The following is a 20,333-nucleotide window of genomic DNA, read 5'->3' as shown; positions in this document are numbered from 1 at the left end:
GTTAAGTCTTGGAGAGCCGATGAAAAGACAAAATATGCTGAACTGAATGTCAGCAAGCCGTAATTTCGAAGAATTTGAGGATGTTGGCAGAGTCCCTTGACACCACGGAAGGTTGTTGCTGGTGGATAAGACGGTCCTCAGATACGGAGCGCATCCGATGACAACGGGTGGTCACTGCTTCGAAGATGCAATAACTTAATCACACTTTGGTCAAAATATTCTGGTGGATATTTTTCCAATTGGGGCAGAGATTTAAACTGTTTGAGAATCTGAAACACATTTTTATCCTGATGCAACTAAACCAATTTGTAACCACTTCCTGACCAAATGCAAAGAATCATTAAATGGCTTCCTTATTTAATTTCATTTTAATTTCATTTTAATTTCACACAACCATAATAGAATGTTAATGAAACTTTCTCAAATCTCTCTGACAGGTATGGTAGCAGAGGACCAGGTAGATGTTGGCTTTGCAGGCCTGTACTATTGGTATTCAACATTTCTCTGGACAGACTACACGACTGCACTTTCATCCTCTGGAATAACCTGCCTGGTCCCAAAACCCAAGTTGTTACCATCCTGGATGTCACTATGGTTACCATTTTCTGCAGTCATGTGGATTGCTGTAGGTGTATCCATTCTCATCATAACAGTGGTCTTCTACACACTTGCTAAAGCTTCAAACAAATGTCTGGGTATGTAGCATTCATTTACACAGGCACATTGTATTGTTTCAACACATCACTCACAAATTAATTATGTAAATGAAGTATAAATTAAATGAGGTCACCAACTATAATAGTGTTGCCACCAAATGTTTCTGAGTACATACCAGAACATTAAAAATTCCGTGGCGTAACAGCCCTCTGACAGCCGAAGCCGACTAGCTGGCTGCTGGCCTCACGTTCACATGCCTAAGCAGAGATGAACGATCATCCAACCAGAAATAGGGTGACGTGTGGTCAGCACGACGAACCCCCAGCCATTGCTAGCTTTCCTGACCGGATTACGCTACTCACTGTAGCTCCCCAATTTCCTCACGATGGTGGGATGGCACCGGTCCCATACACCGGTCGAAAATCTCATGAGAAAATTTATTCTCCCCCGAGACTCGAACCAGCGCGCATTCCGTATCGGCGGTCTGAAGCATGATACCTCAGACCGCGCGGGACACATACCAGAGTATTAGGATAATAAAAACCAAGGAGAATGACGTACATGGTATATGTAACACTCAAGGTCAGATCAGAAACGCACGCAAAATTTCTGAGAATCTGAAGTGAAACCAGTATTACCACACCATTACATTCAGATCTGCATAAAATCTGTTCACAGGGGGAGCTATACTGAATTCATATGCCACATGGATCAACTGCTTCTTGACTACAATGGGGATGTTTGTTCTTCAGTCTCCACCAGAGCCTCAAGATGCCAGTCACAGACCAATAAAAGGCTTTGTTATAAGTCTGCTCATCTTCTTTCTCCTTGTTTCAAGTGTGTATAGTGGAGGCCTTGCTTCAATTCTCACTGTTCCCAGGTGAGTTCAATAACGAAATGTTGAAGGAAGAAACAATCAGTGTTATGGTCACATATTCTCACTCTGTAGCAGCCATTACCAAATTCTTCATCTTTGATGTCAACAAACGATTGCTAGGTACATATTTCACTTTTAAGTACTTCAGAAAAGAAAGATTGCAATTATACTCAAGAGAAAACACTGTTATTTGCTGCAGATATGAACATCCAATAGATACAGTGAAGGAACTTGCAGATAGCAATCTTCCATGGGTTAACATTCATGAGGCCTGGGTGTGGTCCTTGCTGGACTCTGACGATCCCATCTCGAAGACACTTGTGCACAATTTCCAGGTCCTCACTGAGGAGGAGATGACAGAGCTGTCAACACAAGGGGAAACAGCATTCCCCCTTGAGAAATTCGCCAGTAGTAAGTCCACTGCTGTTCTTACCAAGTGAAGTAATTAGATAAGATGGCAAAGCCTCCAAAATTGTGGTAAGGTACACATATTTGGTAACGACAGCAACAAATGAAAATTATATCCACACAGAATGCTTGTTACTATTCAGTCTCAGAAGTGATCACCTTTCTGCCTTACAACCAATGTCTAAAAATTAAAATGCATACAATTGTAATTTTACATATTGTTTTATAAGAATATGAAAATCTGGTCATTCAACCAAAGGAAAGATTATAAATTGAGTGTGTATGTGCATGTGTGAAAGAAGTTATGATCAGTATACAACAGACCATACAGAAAGGATGTAACATCAGAACAAAGGGTTACACACAGAAACTTTACATTTTATGTTTTTCACCAGATACTATCAGAGTGATAAAATCAGAAGGAATGATGTGTGGTACAATTAACACACATGGGGAAGTTCAAAATTTAATCAAAAAATCTTGAAGGAATGGTATCACTTGGGAGACCTAGGAATGTACACAATGCTAGTATTACAACGAACCTTATCCATGGAGCTAGTTGTGTGCCTTGAAATACCACTGGTGATAAACATTTCACAGAGTCCAGAGCCATTATTTACCAACATAAATCCTTTCCATTTATTGTTTATTGTTACACTTTTTTTCCAGATCATTACTCTGTGCCAGCTCACATTAATGAGACAGCCATCCAGACACTGCGTATCATGAAGGAAATGATGTATGGCAGTCACATTACAATTGCCACCAGAAAATCTTCTCCATATAAAGAAAGCTTCAATCAAATAATCAGCAGCCTCTATGAGACAGGCATAATGCTCTTCTGGGAGGAACAGATGACCGAGAGATACATGTCACGGCGCCTTCAGATTGCTATCAAGCAGAGTGTTATTCTCAGCAACAAAGAGGGACCCACACAGCTTATGGTTGACCACCTACAAGGGGCTTTTGTAATACTAAGCCTTGGTCTTGCTCTAGCTACAGTTGTGTTCACAGCTGAAATGGCGTACAGTACAATTAAACGCCACCATGAAAGGTTTAAAGACAAATTCAGGTACAGTGATTAAGAATGTCTTTTTGAAGACACTGAATGTATACATTATTGATGCTGATGCTGCTTGTAAAATATCATACAATGTTTATTCCAAAGAACAAGGTTCTTACACTCATTTTTAATGTTCTTAAAGTCCCTTGGTTATGGTTTCACCATTACATCAGTTCATTCTGTGAAACTTTCCTTTTTTCATAAAATTCCATGGGAATTTGGATCTCAGAGACAGGAAGACACAGAAGAATGAAGAAAATTAAACATTCATGTGGTTCATAATTGTAAACCCTGTGAAATATTACGAAGGCAATGAAATCAAAGAGAATGAAATGGATGAAACATGTAGACTGCATGGGGAAGACAAATGTACAAAATCTTAGCCAGAATGCCTGAAGAGAAGGGACACATAATATATAAGCCATTCTTATGAAAGGATTTAAGGATGCGGATTGAGTTCAACTTGCCCAAGACTGGATTCAGTGACACAATGTTGTGAACATGGCAATGAACTTTCAGATCCCATGATAATAGACATAGAATTTTTTGGTCAGCTATAAATTCAAGCACCATGGAATATATTTCCTACCTCCCATACCATCAATCAGACTGTGTAGATTCTTTCAAATGTTAACATGGCTCATATGTACCTCAGAGGTTCCTGGTTCAATTCTTTGCTACTACCCAACCAATACCCAGTGCACACCTCTTGCCCCATCCATGCCCCGCCCATCTCATTTTTCTCGACTTAACCACCCCGACAATCCTGGGGAGGAGTACAAAATTTCAAATTCTCCATTTTAGACTTCCTTCCATATATCTCAGTTTCATCCCACAAAGCCTATCTCTGTACATGGTATAGACGACAGATATCGGGTTTAAATCTCCTCTACCCATTCCAAGGTTCCATTTAAATTGTTTCCATCGGTTAGGGCTTAACCAGCAAAAATGTAACAAGTAACACAGATTGTGAGATAAACTTTCAAAGCTAAATACAGTGAAACCTCGATGCATCGTTTTCGGCGGGGGTGGGAAATAAAAACGATGAATGCGGGAAAACGATAGATGCGGGAAAGCATTAAACATTTAAAAAAAAAACAATGTTTCTCTTTCAAAGTTACTTCTTTTTACCAAAAAAGTCTTTAATGGACAACTGGTTTGTCGAAACTTTACGTTTTAGGCCAAACAGAGCCCTTTCCACGTTCAAAATGCTTTCTTCGTCACGTTCACTAATATTATGCGCATAAAAGAACGACTTCACTTTTGCCAATGCAGCGTGTGCTTCGGCAAAACTCGGCAAAGTTCGGGCTCGCATTCGTCGTTTCTCCCTCTTCCTCATCGCTCCCTCAACCTTCGCGGACTATAACAGGAAAAATGGAAGTACTATTACTGCCGAACTCAACGAAATGTAGCTGTAGAAGACACGATATGAACCAGAAGAATGAAAAAGTTTCGCTCGCCTTTCCTTTGTACTTATAATAAAAGCATTTGTGAAGAAATTCACACTGCACATGCCATCTGGCATCGCTGGAACGAAATATGAGTGCACCCAAATTAAAATCGTAAAATTTCTGACAATGGGCACCGCCATTCACTCCAACTATCACCCCTGCACCGCTGACCCCTCATTCCAAAAGAATCTGTGCTGGTTGGGCGACATAACAGGTTACCGCTACTGTTTATTCCAAAAACATTGTGCGTCTTTCGGTATTAATTTATCTCTAAACCCAGCATTTTAAATTCTCAGAAACGATCATTGCGGGAAAATTGTGGGCCGGGACTAAGATTTTTGAACGATCGATGCGATAAAACGATAGTTCGAGGAACGATAGAAGCGGGAAAATGTAACATTATTTTATATGGGATGTATCCGGGACCGAACAAAACGGACGATGCATCCGGGAAAACGATAGTTCCGGGAACGATGGATAGAGGTTTCACTGTATGTTACAAATTTATGTACGATTTGAGGTTTTCGCGTCGGTGAGCCTAAAGATTACTGTCTTCTTGGTTGTTGCACCGTGTAGTCTAGTAGATGTCCACCTGACTACATGGCGCATCAACCCAGAAGATAGCCATCTTCATGTTGCAAATTCAATACCAAAACATTCTTACATTAACTAAGTTATTAAAATTTACTTCTCTTAACACAATATAGAATTGGCATTTTCATCATTTGTATACTGTCATTTACTTCCAAACATCCTCATGCAGGCAAAAACCATGTGAACACTGGAAGAAAAAAAACTAATTATTAATCTAAAATTATATGTAGTAAAGTGAGCACTGAATGGAGCAAATAATTCCTGCTGTAGCTTTGTGTTCTTATTCCTTAATTTGAAAGTACAAATATGCATGTCTCATCTTCTAGTAACATACTGGGCTCGGGCGGGAATAAATAATGTGTTGTTAACCACGTCTCGGTTAATGGCACTTAATGGTCCGGTATTACCCCAGTACCAGGCAGTGTGACGGCATTAGAGTCTTCTTCCAGCCCCGGCTTATGATCGGTTAAGCTGATTCTTATTTGATTTTATCTCGGAAACATTCTGTGAGTTCCCCATTTGATTAGAGCTGTCACATTTTTCTTTTACTCTGTAAGTAACTTAACTAAATTCAAGTTCCTAGTTTTGTGTATTTTGAGGTAATAATTTGTACTTATTCATTAAAATACCTAAAAGTACCTTGCAAAATACCGTTAATAAATATATACATCTGTTAGCTGAAACCATCGTCTGTATCTTCATGGCATTTGAAAAGGTTGATACTTCCCCAAAGACATGGCAAAATTACCCAGCTACTCAGCCAAATGTAATTTCTAATTTCTTTTAAATATCACACGTATATAAGAAATCAGTACAAAATTCTCAGAGTGTTGCCTTCATAATGAAGTTTTTGTAAACGATGTTCATGAAGCAAGAACATTTAATCTTCCCTTAATATCATGAAGAAGGTTCGTAACTCAAAACATGTCGCCACAAGTGGATTTAATACAAGACGCAAAGAGAATCTGCTATGTGTTCATAGATAGTAACATTTCGGATAACATTAAACGTCTCTAAAATAATTAATTTCAATAAAATAATTTTTATTCTTTGCTGCAAACAATATTTCTCTTTATTTTCCTTGTGGATCCTACATCAAGTCCCACTTGTCTTCATTTCTTTCGTAAGGTGCTTAATTACAATTAATGTGTTCATCGTGGTTGTAATCAACTGTAAACTATTAATTTTAACAATCCAACATTTTTTTTACGTTTCTCCTCCATTAACTTGTCTCTGTGTTTGTAGGCGTAATCACTTGCATTCGGTACGTTCTTGATGACACAAGTCGACATCCCATATCTACAAACATTCAAGTTCTCCGCCTGGTGCCTGTAATTTGAAATATTAAAAGTGAAAACAAACCCTTCTTCATCATTCATCAATATTATCTACACTCAAGACAATTTTTAACACATTTCAAGGACACAGTTACATAAAATATGTAGCTCTACATGAGATGATGTAACTCATGAAGGAATGCGTCTTCTACCATAAATAAGTTACTTTATATAAATTTAATAGAAATGTAATTTGAATGTCAGTGCATTTAGATAAAGAAGTTAACAGTTTTCTTAAAAAATATATTTCTTCTTTTGGGGTTCTAAAATATCAGAGATTTCGGTGCAGAATAAATATAAAAGAATTATCTTAGGGTGTCGTAAAATGTGTTGACCTAAAAATATCCATGCCTGATGGGCTGGCTCTGTCTTTGGGTAGAATGGAAAACTGCTTGAAGTTAAGGGCTCAGACTCCCACCGAAATGTCGTTGCGTGTATTTTGTTTCCAGATAACCTTAACAAAAATTCCCCCAATTGGACTTCAGAGCCCGATTCCCACACCATATTTCAGAACAGATCCCACGTAATCTCTTTTACGCAAAAACACATCGAACACCAGCCAACGTACTATTATAACATAATCCATTTTATTACATCAAAATGGAAGAGGGGTTATGACTGCTGTGAAACGCTGTGAAATGACCTGTGTTCCGAGCTAGCTACGTTTGGTACACTTCGTTCAGAATAATATTTTAATCCCACAATTTCTTTGGAGAGAGGCGCGTTTTGTTTGAGACGTGCACCTATAACAATATTTCCCTCTATTTTCAAAATTTAGTTGTTTTTTTGTCCCGCCATAAATAGTTCTGGAGAGGTTCTGTTGGAGGTGAAACAGACAAGAACAAAAATCAAATTATTTTCTGTGGGATTTCTGGTTCTTGCACGGACGAGTAAGAAGAAGGCTGCATTCTGGGACATCTTTGGAGCTGCTTACTCACTCCGTCAACAGATGGCACGAAACTGCACGGTCAAAAAGGCCAAGAGACAGCCATTTCCAAATAAACTTCCATCAAAAATGGGAACATTAGACGGAAAGGCGTCGTTAAACCTGAAACTGGCTTAACACTTTGATGAAAGCCGATGATTATGGCGAAGCTGATGTGCTGAACGCTAGAAACTTCCTGCCCAAGAAAATGCCCTTGATCAATGAAACTTACTCTAACAGCTTCTTATCAACGCAGTTACAGCTTATGTCTGATTATCATTACCTAGTCACTCGCTCTCTGCTTTAACGATTCAGCTTGACTGCAACATCGCCCTGCCTGCGTTCATTCAACCCCCTTTCTTTCTCCCACTTTTTGCTCGTTGTATTCAAGGCCCTGAGTAAGCAGTAAGAACCTCTGACACGTCGGTCAGTTTCTACGACACTGCACGGCAGAGCATCCGCAAGATCGCGGATTTGTCGACCGGAACTGGTTCACTTCCTAGTGCTTTTCGAAAGTAACAGTTTGTGATTATACGGTCCCAAACAATCAAACAAACAAAGAAACAAACCATCGATTTTCCTTGTCATTGAAACATTTGACATGTAAGGTGGTGACCGATCTTTCGTATTCACCGATGACAAAGATCGTGTCGTCGATGACTTCTGCGTTGTAGATTCTGCCTTCGAAGTCAATGTCAGAGATATCGGTCCACGTGTCTTCTTCGGGGTTATACTTCTCTGCAATGCGCTCGTGTGATATCCCGCGATATCCTCCTGCACATACACACACGTACATTCCGTAATAGTTCACAGTACATAAAGAAAAGCTGGCAAACGAAACTTATTCTAATCACAAGCATCGATATTTATTACTCTGTCAACTGGCCACGAAATATCTGGCCTTTTTTAGAGCCACAAATTTCATTACCGTACTCACAAAAGTCGGAAGTTGAACCCTTTCCACTTACTCCAGTTACTTAAAAATATGTTAATATCATCCTTTCGTTTACGCCTATGTATCACAAGTGATTTCTTCTCTTAAAGATTACTAATTATAACTTCCTAGATGTGTCGGCCTCGGTGGTCTAGTGGACCCAACGGAAATTAAGTTCTTAAATTTTGTAATTCCGTAACCGGATGTAATGAATGAAATACAGAAAAGAAAATCCATTCCCTTTTGTAGTGTTAGTATTAGCACCAGGAACGAAATTAAGTATCGAATACCTACATTATTTTCGTACTTATAGCATCAGGAAATTGCACCTGACACCTGTTTTCTGCTTCATGAAACTGCGTGCGAAAATAGCGTCCAAGATAAGCTCAAGCTAAACTGTTGAAAACGGCATTACACAAGCAATTGACGAAAAACTAAGACTGCGAAAGGGCTGCTTTAAACCACCTGCATTTTGAGATAATAGCACGCCAAACGGAAATTTCCTTCCTACAAGAACAAAATATTTACCTTTCAAACAGGGACTGTATGACAAATGGGGCATATGTTGGTTGAGATTAACTGCTGTTAGTTAGTTAGTTAATTATCTTTGTGGAGAATGTAATCGAAACCACGAATCAGGGTTAAAAATACTGAAAAAGTTACTCTGTAATGACGGAATAAAATTGCTGTTCAAAAAATCTCAGTCACTCAATGACAACCAGAAATACATTTCACAACAGTAGTTCTGTAAGAATGATAGAGGAGCAACACTCAGAACGTCCAGAATTCTCACCTAGGGCGTACAGACAGCCGTGGAAGGCGATGCAACAACCATCGTTACGTACAATCCGCATTGGTGCAACGAACGTCCACTGATTGGTGTCCGGGTCATAAACTTCCACCGAGTTTAGAAAAATTCGATCATCATATCCAGCAGCGACGTATATTTTGTCTGTAAAAACAAATTAACAAAATGACACAAACTGTACACATATTTGATGAAGACAGAGGCATTAAACTGGTCCATGCAGAGCATAAACATGGGACAATCCATACTTAAATCTGTAAATCCACTAATTACATAGTATCTAATGTCTCCCTTCGTGTCATAGCAACTGCACGGACACGGCTGTTTCTGTTCATCTGTTTCTTTGTTTTGAATGCACACAATCAGCGTGTCAGAGGAAATGAGTTTAATGGATGAAAATAAACTGCTAAAATTTAATATAAACAACATGAAGTGCTTAAATTAATGCATAATCAAAATGATGGTACTTCGCATCTTCTGTAAAAGAAATTCGATTAAATTTGGTGTCAGAGATGTCAAGCGGTGTTTACATTTTTAATATAATGTGTTATTTGCGTGAGATTATTAACTGTCTCAAAAACTTCATAAATCTGTCTTATGTTAGAGCCAGTTTGATAGTTTGGTGGTTATTTGCATTCACTGCTAGTGTACACAACAAAGGTAGAGGACGATGTACAGGGACAGCTTCAAAGAGCAGAAGAATCCATCACTTATTCAGAATTTCAAGCCTTCACAGTCTGTGAAATAACGTAGTACGTAGCACGGATAAAAGAAAGGGATAATAAAAGAATATTGGCTATTGGAATGAGGGAAACTACGTTAAAGAGCGAAGAGGAATGCCTTGATAATGAAGGCATAAAGTTACTCTGAAACGTCGGTAAAAGCCAAACGACGGCCATCTTTGTACTCGCCACCGTGAGAACCTCATATCCTGCGATTCCTTCAACCGTTCTTGCGTTGTGGCACGCGGATAGACAGACAGACGCCTCGCCTTCTGCACTAATTCACACATTTCTGTTTCGCAGAACTTACGTACCATTCAGCACAGCCGCTGCTGCATCGCATCGCTGTGTGTTCATGGGATTGATCAAAGACCACTGGTTCGTCTTGGGGTCATAGCTTTCCGCCGTACTGGTAACCTCACTTCGACCGTAACCGCCCACGGCGTACACTGCATTTCGGAGAACAGCTACACTTAATCTGCGTCTGAAACGAAAGAAAACTACACGATCCGCTATGCACATATATTGCTGATGGAGATTCATTTCCTCTTGCAGAAAGCAATTGATCGCTCGTCATTGTTAAATCATAATTCAAATGAATTAACAAACAAATCACATTCTTAAAACCTGGAAAAACTACAAACGCTGTCTGTGATGGGCTTCTATTCCTGTTTGACCTACAACCAAAATTGTCGCAAATGTCCTCCTGTATGTGAGTGATATATTTATATCTTGACTAACAGAGCGACTATCAGCTTTTGAACAAGGACTCTGCTCCAAGGAATTCCTTAGTATCGCTCTGCATCTTACCTTCGAGCTTTCATAGGCGCCACCTCGCGCCTTGTCTTCGTAACAGCGTTGAAGCAGCGACATGAGCGTAAGACTTCCACGCCGTCGAAACCGCCGATGATGTAAATGTCGAAACCGACTACTGCCGTGCCATGGTTGACTCGCGGTCCGATCGGTTCGACATCCGCTACCTGCAGGAACGACAGGTTATGGCTTTATGTTACTTTGGGTCATTTGGTCTACTAATGTGAAGTCCTTGCATTAGGGTCAAGCCACCAACCACCGGATCAGAGGTACATTCCCCAACAGTGGGCCGAAATTGCCACACCGTGCTGGGTGTCCGGGCCTACCGCACTCGACATAGACCGTGAGAAATTAACTTGGGGAAACAGGAAGACCCGAAGAGAAGCTCAAACATTACCAGTGCTCTCGTCAAATACGACAGACAAAAGTAGAACTTCTGAACAACAGTTGACATTTCAGGTCTGTACGATGGTGAAGACTGATGTTGGTGTTTTGGGTTTTATCGACGCAAAGCTGGAGGCAGTACGTCCCCCACCCCACCCAAAACAGTGTACCAGCCTTCTAATTCAGGCGGCGTTACCACTCAGATGGCCAACATCGACACTCATCAGTGCTTCAATTATTACGATGAAATCCACTGATGATCAACGGTGATTTCGTTTCATATCTAAAATCAGCAAACAGGTTGCCATGACAGTTGATGTAAGACGCTTATTGTAAATGATATTTAAAGCAAACTTCATGCCTAAGGTAGTTCCTATTATAAATTACATTTCACATGAGACTCAGCATTTGTGTAATTTATGTATTCATTCTTTTTAATTCATGTCTTTGAAGCTTCTTTTAAAAAAGGGGTTCACCCCAATTCAGGTACATAAACACGAAAAAGGCAAAGAGGTCCTTTTTATTAAGCTTAAATAAACAATTACTTAGTAAAAATAAGCAAAAAAGAAGAAAATTATTATTATCTGAGGCGTCATTTAACAAGGCACGGTAAGAGTAGAATTTTGTGTAACTCACTACACTCCATCGGTCTGCTCGTGCGTCGTAAGCTTCGATCACATCTGTCGGGCTTTCGTCCCTACGCCCACAAACAGCAAGCAGAAAATCCTGTGGGATTCGTGGGTAGGCAATCCTTGGTGTCACGAATTCCTTGTCTTCCTTCTTCATCATTTCCACGTCGCGGAAGAATGTGAGCGTCTCGGAGATCACGGGGCTGCAGTCCTCATTTTGCGTCACGTAAGGGTGACTGGATACCTGTTGAACAGTTCAATGTGGACCTTATAAACTTTTAGGAAGGGATGGTAAAGTTAAATTGACCAGAGAGAAATGTATTGAAATGTGTTTAAAATAAAAGCTAAATACTTTAGTAAGAGTTGCATTTTGAGTTACATTCAAAAATGTAACTTATTTCCCGTCTCTCCCGTGCGAGATGCACGCTGCGATCATCACATTCCTTTTGTTTCGATGACCTTAATTAATCGTCAAAATTACGTAGCATCAAAAAAAATTATGACAATTAGTTGCTTCGAGATTCAATGGAGGCAAACTGCTGCATGCCGATGATTGGCTTCAAGGTCCGTCAACACAACAATGTGTGATTACGGGCTCGATGACTATGAAGATCCACTGCATGTTTCGACCTTAATTTGTCATCTTCAGGTGGTTCGAATCTATAAGATACGAATGATAAATTGTAAAGACATTTGAAGCAGTTAACATTTCCATGGATCCGTGCGATTGTTTCACACGTAATCATAAGAGGTGAGTGGCTGAAAGCACAGGACTTTTGACCTTGAGTAGAAACATTTTTTTCTCTCGGTTTAAAGCTCATGCTGAAGTAGAAGAAAGAATATCGTAAGTTGTATGCCTGCTTCGTGAGGTGGTGGTTGTTAGAATATTGGAATGATCAAGCTGTCTATGAGTTTGAAGCCCTTCGGGTAATTTACTGTTGGATGTAAAACGAGGCTTTCTTGCTGCACTTTTTAAATATCTGTTGTCCCTGTGTGTTCAATCAGCTGAGGCTCATCACGCTGAAGTGATCTCGGGTTGACTATATATATAATCGTCGGAGATGCGTGAAATTATTATAGCAGCTAAGATACGCTTCTTATGGCAGTAGGATCTTTGTTTCAGTAGAACGCTGCGCCAGAAGACGTGATTAATCTGTTGGGGGATTTTCCTATTCAAGTTGAGTGGACGTTTGAATGCTGTGGTTGAACTGAAACATGCAAGGGATCTTAATAAACGCTGAGACTGTAATCAAAGGTTCTAGCGCAGACGGACCGTCAAACCAACGGCCGCTTATAGACGGTGAGTAAAAGACGATTATTAACTCCAACCACATTTCTGCATTAAAGGACGGATCAAATATTTGTTTTTGCACACGCACACGCACGCGCACATATGCGAGCGCGTTACCAGCGCCATTCCACAGGTAGTTATTGTAGCCATGGAAACTAAGGAAATATGGGGACTTCTTACGCAGCAAAATTTGCGCGGAATAAGGCATTAAAATCAATGCTAAATTTTCACGTTGTTAGTGTAAGATTTTAACCAGAATTGGAATGTGTCAACTGATTCTGTTAAAGCTCATCAGTATTAAATTTAATGAAAATCCGCTTAGACGTTCTCGAGATGGAACTGCGGACAGACGTGACGAAGTAAAAGTCTTACGATTTGTATTAATTAGTTACGAACACGTGTGAAAATGGAATTTAAAATGTGGGCTTCACTTCCCATAAACTTCCACGATTTCAGGGGCATACTGACCATTTCAGTGAAAAACTTTGCGTCAAGGAGTCCCAGTCTGACGCCCTTCAAAAGGTCCACGATGTGGCCTTTCCTGTTGCCCGGGTCGTGGTTTATCCACCGGAGAATGAACTCCCACACAACTTTCTCGTCCTTCACGTTCAGTTCCTCGGACTCGATTATCGCTTGCAGCTCCTCTGCAGACAGTTCCAGCATTTCTTCTTTCTGCTGAGACAATTGCACGAAGTGGCGCAGAACGAAGCGACGAGCGTGTGTCTCAAGGTCGGCGAAGAAGTGAAACCTGCGACAGCGAGGGTAAGATCCGACTCAGAACCGATCTCCTTCGAACTCTGACACAATAAAACACTGCAGCAAGAACTTAATTCTCAAGCATTTTCACACCACAGTATTTCGCCTCCAGTTTTCACCTTAGCCCTTTGAAGCCCGAATGAGTGAGACTGAGAGCAGAAGTGGAGAGACAACAGCGAGAGGAAGGGGAACGTGATCATGGAAATGAAAAATAAGTAAAGACTCAATACACATTTTCCTAGGCGGCTGATGATGCGGGCGTTTCGCACGCACATGTTGACAGCAAGAGAGTCACTCGTGAGCGCTGTTCGAGGGAGTCCCTGTATTAAGATAGTGAATTTATTAGTCATTCTGAGTCGCTGTCCAACGCATGACGTCGATGTTCTCGTGTGATCCTGCCGATGTCAGATGATTTGCTTGCTTTGTTGTCCTCAAGAAGAAGGAGTAGGGGTTCTCCTTCTACGGCAACCAGCAGGTTCTTTTTTGTCTTTGCCCGATTATAACCAATTCTCTAAATGTCCTGAAGTGTTCATAATATTCAGCAAATTCTGGCTGTGAGGTCAGATCAATGAACTGTACCGCGTGACATCGATTTACACACTCTCGCCGGTAGAATTCGATCGCAGCCGATCTGGTTGAAATTCGGTTGCTTAATGCGGGAATCGGATAATCGAGGGTCGTTTAACAGAGATTTTACTGTGTGCAGAAAGATGTGGGGCTGAATGTTGCTATTGATATTGGGAGGATTATGTAAGAAGCAAGGAATGCCGCAGAGAGAGAAAGAAATAAGGAAAGGAATTCGAGAGGAAGACAGAAATAATTGTGACCCTGCAATAGGTCGGGATTCACGTTCTACATTGTGAAATTAGTCATCTGCTGGTCATAATGACGATTAAAACGTATGCAGTTAAATCAGAACATTTAAATTACAGGCACATTAATAACAACCTGCCAATAGCCCTGACCAACAACGCATTATAATTCTCCCAGTCCTCAGTCAGAGGCTTTAATCTCAGACCCGGCACTCAGCTGCTCTCTGAGTGAAGCTCATTCGCTCCAGCGACGGAGGCTGGCGTCACAGCAAATGACAAATGAACATCAAATTACCTTGCCAATTGCATGATGCCGATACAGTTGTCGGCGTCCATCGTGTCCTTCAGGTAGTCGCAGCAGAGTTCAGTAACGTCCGGAATACACACGTAGTCAGCCGCCACGAGCAGCCGACACGCGTTATCTGAGCGGATGTCAAACTCGCGATAATAAACACAGTCTAGTATCGGCGTCATCAGGTCCGAGCTAATTCCGTGGAGGAGAATATCAGTCTCCTCACTTTTGTGCAGTGTTGTCGTGAAGAGTTGCCTGAAACGTCACGAAGCAGTCGTCGATTTCGAGAAACGGCGAGCAGAAAATTACAGTCAACGCGGTGGATGAATTTTTGTAATCAGAATTCTTCAAAAACTCCCAGAATGTGTACTAATGGGATTAGATTAACAGCGAGAGATTCAAGAGCGTGCGTAGGCTTAACAGAATATAACTCACAAATCGAATAGCAAGCAGCGAACATTTGTTCTATAGAATGGTTACCTCGTTTCTTACATACATTTGACTCCTTCAAGAGACATCTGAGGTTATAACAACTATTACAGAAATTTTAAAGCCAACCAGCTAATTATCACAAATATTTCAACATACATCACAGGCTGTACATTCCACTGATTGATCAGTTCGTAATATGAAATTATTTGTTCTGTCAAAACATTTTCCCGACAATAAACAACTTAAAAGAAAGCCGATGTTTCTATACGGTCTTTAAAAACTGATCACCAACCAGCAAATAATTTCATATTAAAAATTGAGGGCTTTGCAGTGCAAGACAAACAGAAAGATTTGATTGTCGGAAAACTGAAAGAGGGGCACAGCTTGCAACATGACATGAGAAACGTAAAAGAATCAATGGATCACGTTTATAATTCATTTCTCATTTCAAGAACTAACCGCATCTTTATTTTAAACACAAGCAAATTAACGAATGCATAAATTCTCGAACGATTCTCACCTAACAATCAAACATTTCTCGCCAAGTTCTTCGTTACAGTTTATTATATTTCAGACAGAGCAGCTTCCAATGTTCCGGACAATGGCGCGACGAAGGTGAATTACCAATTTGCATCTGTACTTTGTCGGTCGTCTGTATACATTAAAACCAAGACGTTTTGAAAATGGGTTGATTCTATTTCTCCCTCCAAATCGATTGACTGTCACCTTGGTGCATCCGCACTTAAAAATTAGCACAAAAACCACGTCCGTCGTCTGCGATGTTGCGTCGTGTGGTCTCGTAGAAATTGTCGGACGTTTCAGAGGTACTCACTGCTTCCATTATCAAGGAAAGAAGGCAGCAAGTACGTCTAAAATGCCACTCAGATTCTACCGCCGTGAGATTTCATGACAATGAACAAATAACAGAGGACAAATAGCCATATAAAAGTATAGGTTTCTGCAACAAACGGGATATAACATTTCACAAACTAATTGACGTCTATTGTGTCCTCATTTCACATGTTCATCAACCACGTCAGTATATAAACAAACCTGAAATATGCGCTGCGCATCGAGAGAATCACTCTGTGGACTTGAAAGACGCCGCCATCCTCCAACCTCAACACCGCGTCACTCAAGAGATTATCATCTCTCAGCCAATTCAGAGGGACCAATGCTTTGCTGCACGTACACCTGCCCCCATCATGAAAACAGCTGCGATGTTTGTTTGACTCCATCTCCTGAAAAATATGACAGTGGAACCACGGTTCCTGAGAATTAGACGTAAATACGTCCATACGGAAATGAAGTTTATATATTGACTTTATTCTAAATATTTCCTTTATACATGCTTTACAATTGAGTAAAGTTTGATTAAGACATTGATTATTCAATTCAATTAGTTACGCTTAAGATTGGTCTGTGGTAACTGAATGTAATGTAAAGTAATGTAAAGAAATGTAAGGTAAGGTAAGGTAATGTAAGGTAAGGTTTATTTATTTAGTGTTCTGTCTGACGACAGGTCCATATGAACAGGATCCTTCCATCCTTTTCTCGGACTGGGACGTGTTCATATACGTTCTTGGCAGATGATCCAGAAGTGGTTTGCCATTGCCTTCTTCTGTGTGTGAATGTGTGTGTGAATGGAGTTATTGTTGGGATGCCACGGAGAAACCGGGGAAACCCCCGGAGGAAAACTCCGTGTTGCCTAGACCACGGCCTTGCCCAACACACGTTATAAATTCGGGCACCGCCGGGAATCAAACCCGAGACCCCAGGATTACAAGGCCAGCGCTCTAACCGCTAGACCACCGTGGCTATTAGGGTAAGGTAAGGTATAATAAAGTAATGTAATGTTTTATAGATAACAACAATGCCGAATAAACAGATGACGTTTCCTAGGTAACAATAATGCCGAGTAAACAATTGACGTATCCTGGGTAACAACAATACCGAGTAAACACGACGTTTCCTAGGTAACCAGGTTACATTTTTTCGTTTCCGTTTTTCGTTCCCCTTTTTTGCCGAATGACCCTTCAATATAGACGTATTTACGTCGAAAACAGTCCATCGCTGTTACAAGTTCCTCTTCATACTGACGCGTGTGCACTTCAGCTGAGAGTGACAGAGAGGGAACACGGTACTCAGAGGAATATCTGGTCCTGAGAGAGTTACTGACAAGGGAATGGCGAAAACTTCATATTATGGAGCTTTATATGCCTCTTGAGTAATTATTAAATTATAGGCTGTCAGATCAAGGGTGATGAGTACACGTGGCAGAGACGAGGAATGCGACATTTTAAATGGAAGACTTGAAACAAAAAGGTCACTTGAGAGTCCTATGCGTTGCTGGGATAATATTAAAATGGATCTTAGATAGGTGGGGAATGAAGGTTTGAACTGATTTCATCTGCTTGAGGATATAGTTTACAGGCGGGGTCTTGTAAACACGAACATGGAACATAAGAGGCAAGATATTTAATAAGATGGGACACTGTTAGATTCTCAAGCAGTACTTCAGCTCCATGGTCTAAGTTTGTTTCTTTGTTACAGAAACGCCCCGTTGAGATTTAATACAAAATGACAAAGCTCTAAATGTGACTGATACAACTAACTAACTAACTACCTCCACGACTTACAGAACCCGAAGTTTCATCACCGAATTAACCAAAGCTCTCCACCGGACCCTGCCCTGGGCCAAAAAATCCAGTTTCCTCAGATCCCGCCTGAGATTATCCTCCCAACTACGTCTAGGTCTCCCCAGCGGTCTCTTCCCCTCAGGCCGCCCCACCAATTACTTGTAAACACCCCTCCTCTGCCCGCCCCTACCTAAAAATATCGGGTGAGGAGTCCAGGCCTTGAAACTCGGCACGCATTTTTCTCTATTATCTACCCGTTTTGGGTTCAATATCATCCTCAAAACACTGTTCTCAAGGACACGCAGTTGATGTTCCTCCCTCAAAGTGAAAGACCACGTTTTGCACCCACACAGCACAGCTGGCAAAACTACGCTTTTGTTCATTTTAATCTTAATTTTCTTTTGATATGAGAAGGTAGGACAAAAGACTTTGCACTCAGTGATAGAAGCATTCCCCGGATTTAATCTGCTGTTGTGGGATTATTATAAGAGGGAGATTCGTCGATAATTATGCTTGTAAAACCGAAAAAAAAATTATTTTCAGTTCCCTAAAACACATTAATTATGTCGCTGTCTCAAGTGACGTAAAGTGTTAGAATTATTATTCAAATCTATACCCCATTTCCTAGCATCGATGTATTTTTATTAAGATTCTATTCTACTAAACACGTTTCATTCCTTTAAAATGATAATTGCCTCCTGGAACATTCTTTTATTATAAATGATGCCGTGAACAAACAGACGTCAATTTAGCATTACTTAAAATTGTGTTAGAAAGAAAAGCGTAATTCTCTTATAAGAGTACATAAAAGCAGATGAAAACAATAAATGTGAGAGCAATAATAATAAATAGGAATCCCTTACCTCAAACCTTTTTCAAAAGTAAGAGACCACGATGTCCACCCGCAATGCCCAATTGAATCAATAATAAAAAAAGTGGAAGATAGTTTCACTTCAGTGATTTTGAAAGGTTTTTAACAGAACAAAAGTATCTCGTTTAAGACGCACTTCTTCTACAAGCGATTTACAGCTCAGTTCTTCCCACAATTACGAAAGCCGATTGTTGACGGAAATATATTCTAATGAAACACAACAATGCCGAGTAAACAAATGACGTAACAATTAGTTTCTTAGGCAAAGGAATGGAGTGCATTACTGTTTATTCAGGCAATTATACTGCATGTATAAGACACGAGAAAAGAGCCTTATGGCATACTCAGCCAATATTGTTGCAGGTGTGGGTTAGAAATTCGAATACTTTTTATTACATTGTTATGCAACACAGGTGTTCACATAAAAGCTTACCATTGTCGGTCCATATTTACAACCCTGTGCCAGTCTCGGGTGTGCAGCAGCTGGAGGCAAATGCCATTCACCCGATGCTGGCAACCAGGAATGTGAAGCTCGTGGCTGCATACCTCTCGCCCTCGCGGCCCTGGACGGAGTCGGACCTCACCGAGTATATCCCGGTCCTATTGGCCGGTGACCTCAACGCGAAGCACACGGAATGGATTTCTTGGCTCATCTCTACGAGGGGTTCGCTCCTACGGGATTAGGATAACAGAAACTCCTGCTTGATATACGGGCCGGCCTCCCCAAAAGCGGCTCCTTACACACACAACGAAACCCCCGACGTCCTTGACATTGCCCTCGTCAAAGACTTCGCCCTACCTGTGTATCTGACTGAACCTGCGCTGACAGGCGTCCGCCTTTGGCCACTAGTATTCGGGATGAAATACGCCTGAAGAACCGGCTGAGGCGGCGCTGGCAGGTCACGAGGGACTCCACTTTCAAAGCTCAGGTCAACCGACTCCAGAGGTCGGTGACCTGTCGGTTCAACGAGTGGACGAACGAACAGCGGAGCGACGCGCTGGAATCCTTGGCCTGCGAGGACCAGTCGCTTTGGAAGATTGCTAAGCGGGTGATGCGAGTCACCACTCCGTCGCCATCTTGCTTGTGCAGGGAGGACGCGCTGTCTCGGACTCCGAGAAGGCGGAAGCCCTGGCCGACAACATTGAGGTCCAGTTTCAGCTGGTGGACGATCCGTCGGACCCGACATTTATTGACATGGTTAACGAGGCGATGCGAGCATACGAGCATGCCCCCTCAAGTGAATCGAAATTAACCAGACCCTCGGAGGTCCTTCAGGCTATTAAGAGACTCAAGAAGTTGGAAGGTTCCGGGCCCCAACGGTTTACCGAACAGGGTCCTGAGACATCTTCCACGATAACCTACCTCACGAAAGTGTTCAACGCGGTCCTCCGCAGGCAGTATTTCCCCTCGGCGTGAAAAAACGCTCGCGTGGTGTCCATACTGAAACCGGGCAAAGACCCCACGCTACCTTGTTCCTACAGACCGACCAGTCTTCTTTACACGGTCGGAAAGCTCTGTAAGATCCTATTAACTAGGGTCCTACACGAGGCGAACGAACGCGGACTGCTGCGCGACGAGCAGTTTAGGTTCCGGCGTAGGCACAACACGAAGCTGCAGCTGGCTCGTCTCGTTGAAAG

At 41.3% G+C, this 20,333-nt stretch overlaps 2 protein-coding genes across 2 annotated transcripts; one reads left to right on the top strand and one right to left on the bottom strand.

The window, feature by feature from the left end:
- Positions 1 to 439: 439 nt before the first annotated feature.
- Positions 440 to 5,068, top strand: LOC110836914 (glutamate receptor ionotropic, delta-1-like). Its single transcript, XM_022078627.2, has 4 exons — positions 440 to 695; positions 1,336 to 1,537; positions 1,734 to 1,945; positions 2,612 to 5,068. The coding sequence occupies exons 1-4, from the start codon at positions 440 to 442 to the stop codon at positions 3,025 to 3,027; spliced, it is 1,086 nt and encodes a 361-aa protein (XP_021934319.2). The 3' UTR covers positions 3,028 to 5,068.
- Positions 5,069 to 6,081: 1,013 nt separating this feature from the next.
- On the bottom strand, positions 6,082 to 18,859 carry LOC110836915 (kelch-like protein 10). The gene is made up of 10 exons (XM_022078628.2): positions 18,688 to 18,859; positions 16,239 to 16,426; positions 14,757 to 15,008; positions 13,362 to 13,641; positions 11,610 to 11,846; positions 10,587 to 10,756; positions 10,091 to 10,260; positions 9,040 to 9,198; positions 7,882 to 8,086; positions 6,082 to 6,379 (listed from the first exon to the last, which is right to left on the bottom strand). The coding sequence occupies exons 2-10, from the start codon at positions 16,421 to 16,423 to the stop codon at positions 6,217 to 6,219; spliced, it is 1,821 nt and encodes a 606-aa protein (XP_021934320.2). The 5' UTR covers positions 16,424 to 16,426; positions 18,688 to 18,859; the 3' UTR covers positions 6,082 to 6,216.
- Between the last annotated feature and the right edge of the window lie 1,474 nt (positions 18,860 to 20,333).

The sequence above is a fragment of the Zootermopsis nevadensis genome, unplaced genomic scaffold (assembly GCF_977971745.1).
Source record: "Zootermopsis nevadensis isolate Lab colony 2312 unplaced genomic scaffold, Znev_1.0 Znev_ptg000013l, whole genome shotgun sequence".
Lineage (NCBI taxonomy): Eukaryota > Metazoa > Arthropoda > Insecta > Blattodea > Termopsidae > Zootermopsis > Zootermopsis nevadensis.
This window is presented reverse-complemented; position numbering and strand designations above follow the sequence as displayed.

Excerpts from the sequence above, each read along its gene's own strand:
- LOC110836915 (XM_022078628.2), bottom strand. The coding sequence starts at position 16,423 with ATGGAGTCAAACAAACATCGCAGCTGTTTTCATGATGGGGGCAGGTGT. Across the intron at positions 13,642-14,756 it reads GGCATCATGCAATTGGCAAG|GTTTCACTTCTTCGCCGACC; the intron begins GTAATTTGATGT and ends TCGCTGTCGCAG. Across the intron at positions 11,847-13,361 it reads CAAAGTTTTTCACTGAAATG|GTATCCAGTCACCCTTACGT; the intron begins GTCAGTATGCCC and ends ACTGTTCAACAG.
- LOC110836914 (XM_022078627.2), top strand. The coding sequence starts at position 440 with ATGGTAGCAGAGGACCAGGTAGATGTTGGCTTTGCAGGCCTGTACTAT. Across the intron at positions 1,538-1,733 it reads TCAATTCTCACTGTTCCCAG|ATATGAACATCCAATAGATA; the intron begins GTGAGTTCAATA and ends TATTTGCTGCAG. Across the intron at positions 1,946-2,611 it reads CCTTGAGAAATTCGCCAGTA|ATCATTACTCTGTGCCAGCT; the intron begins GTAAGTCCACTG and ends CTTTTTTTCCAG.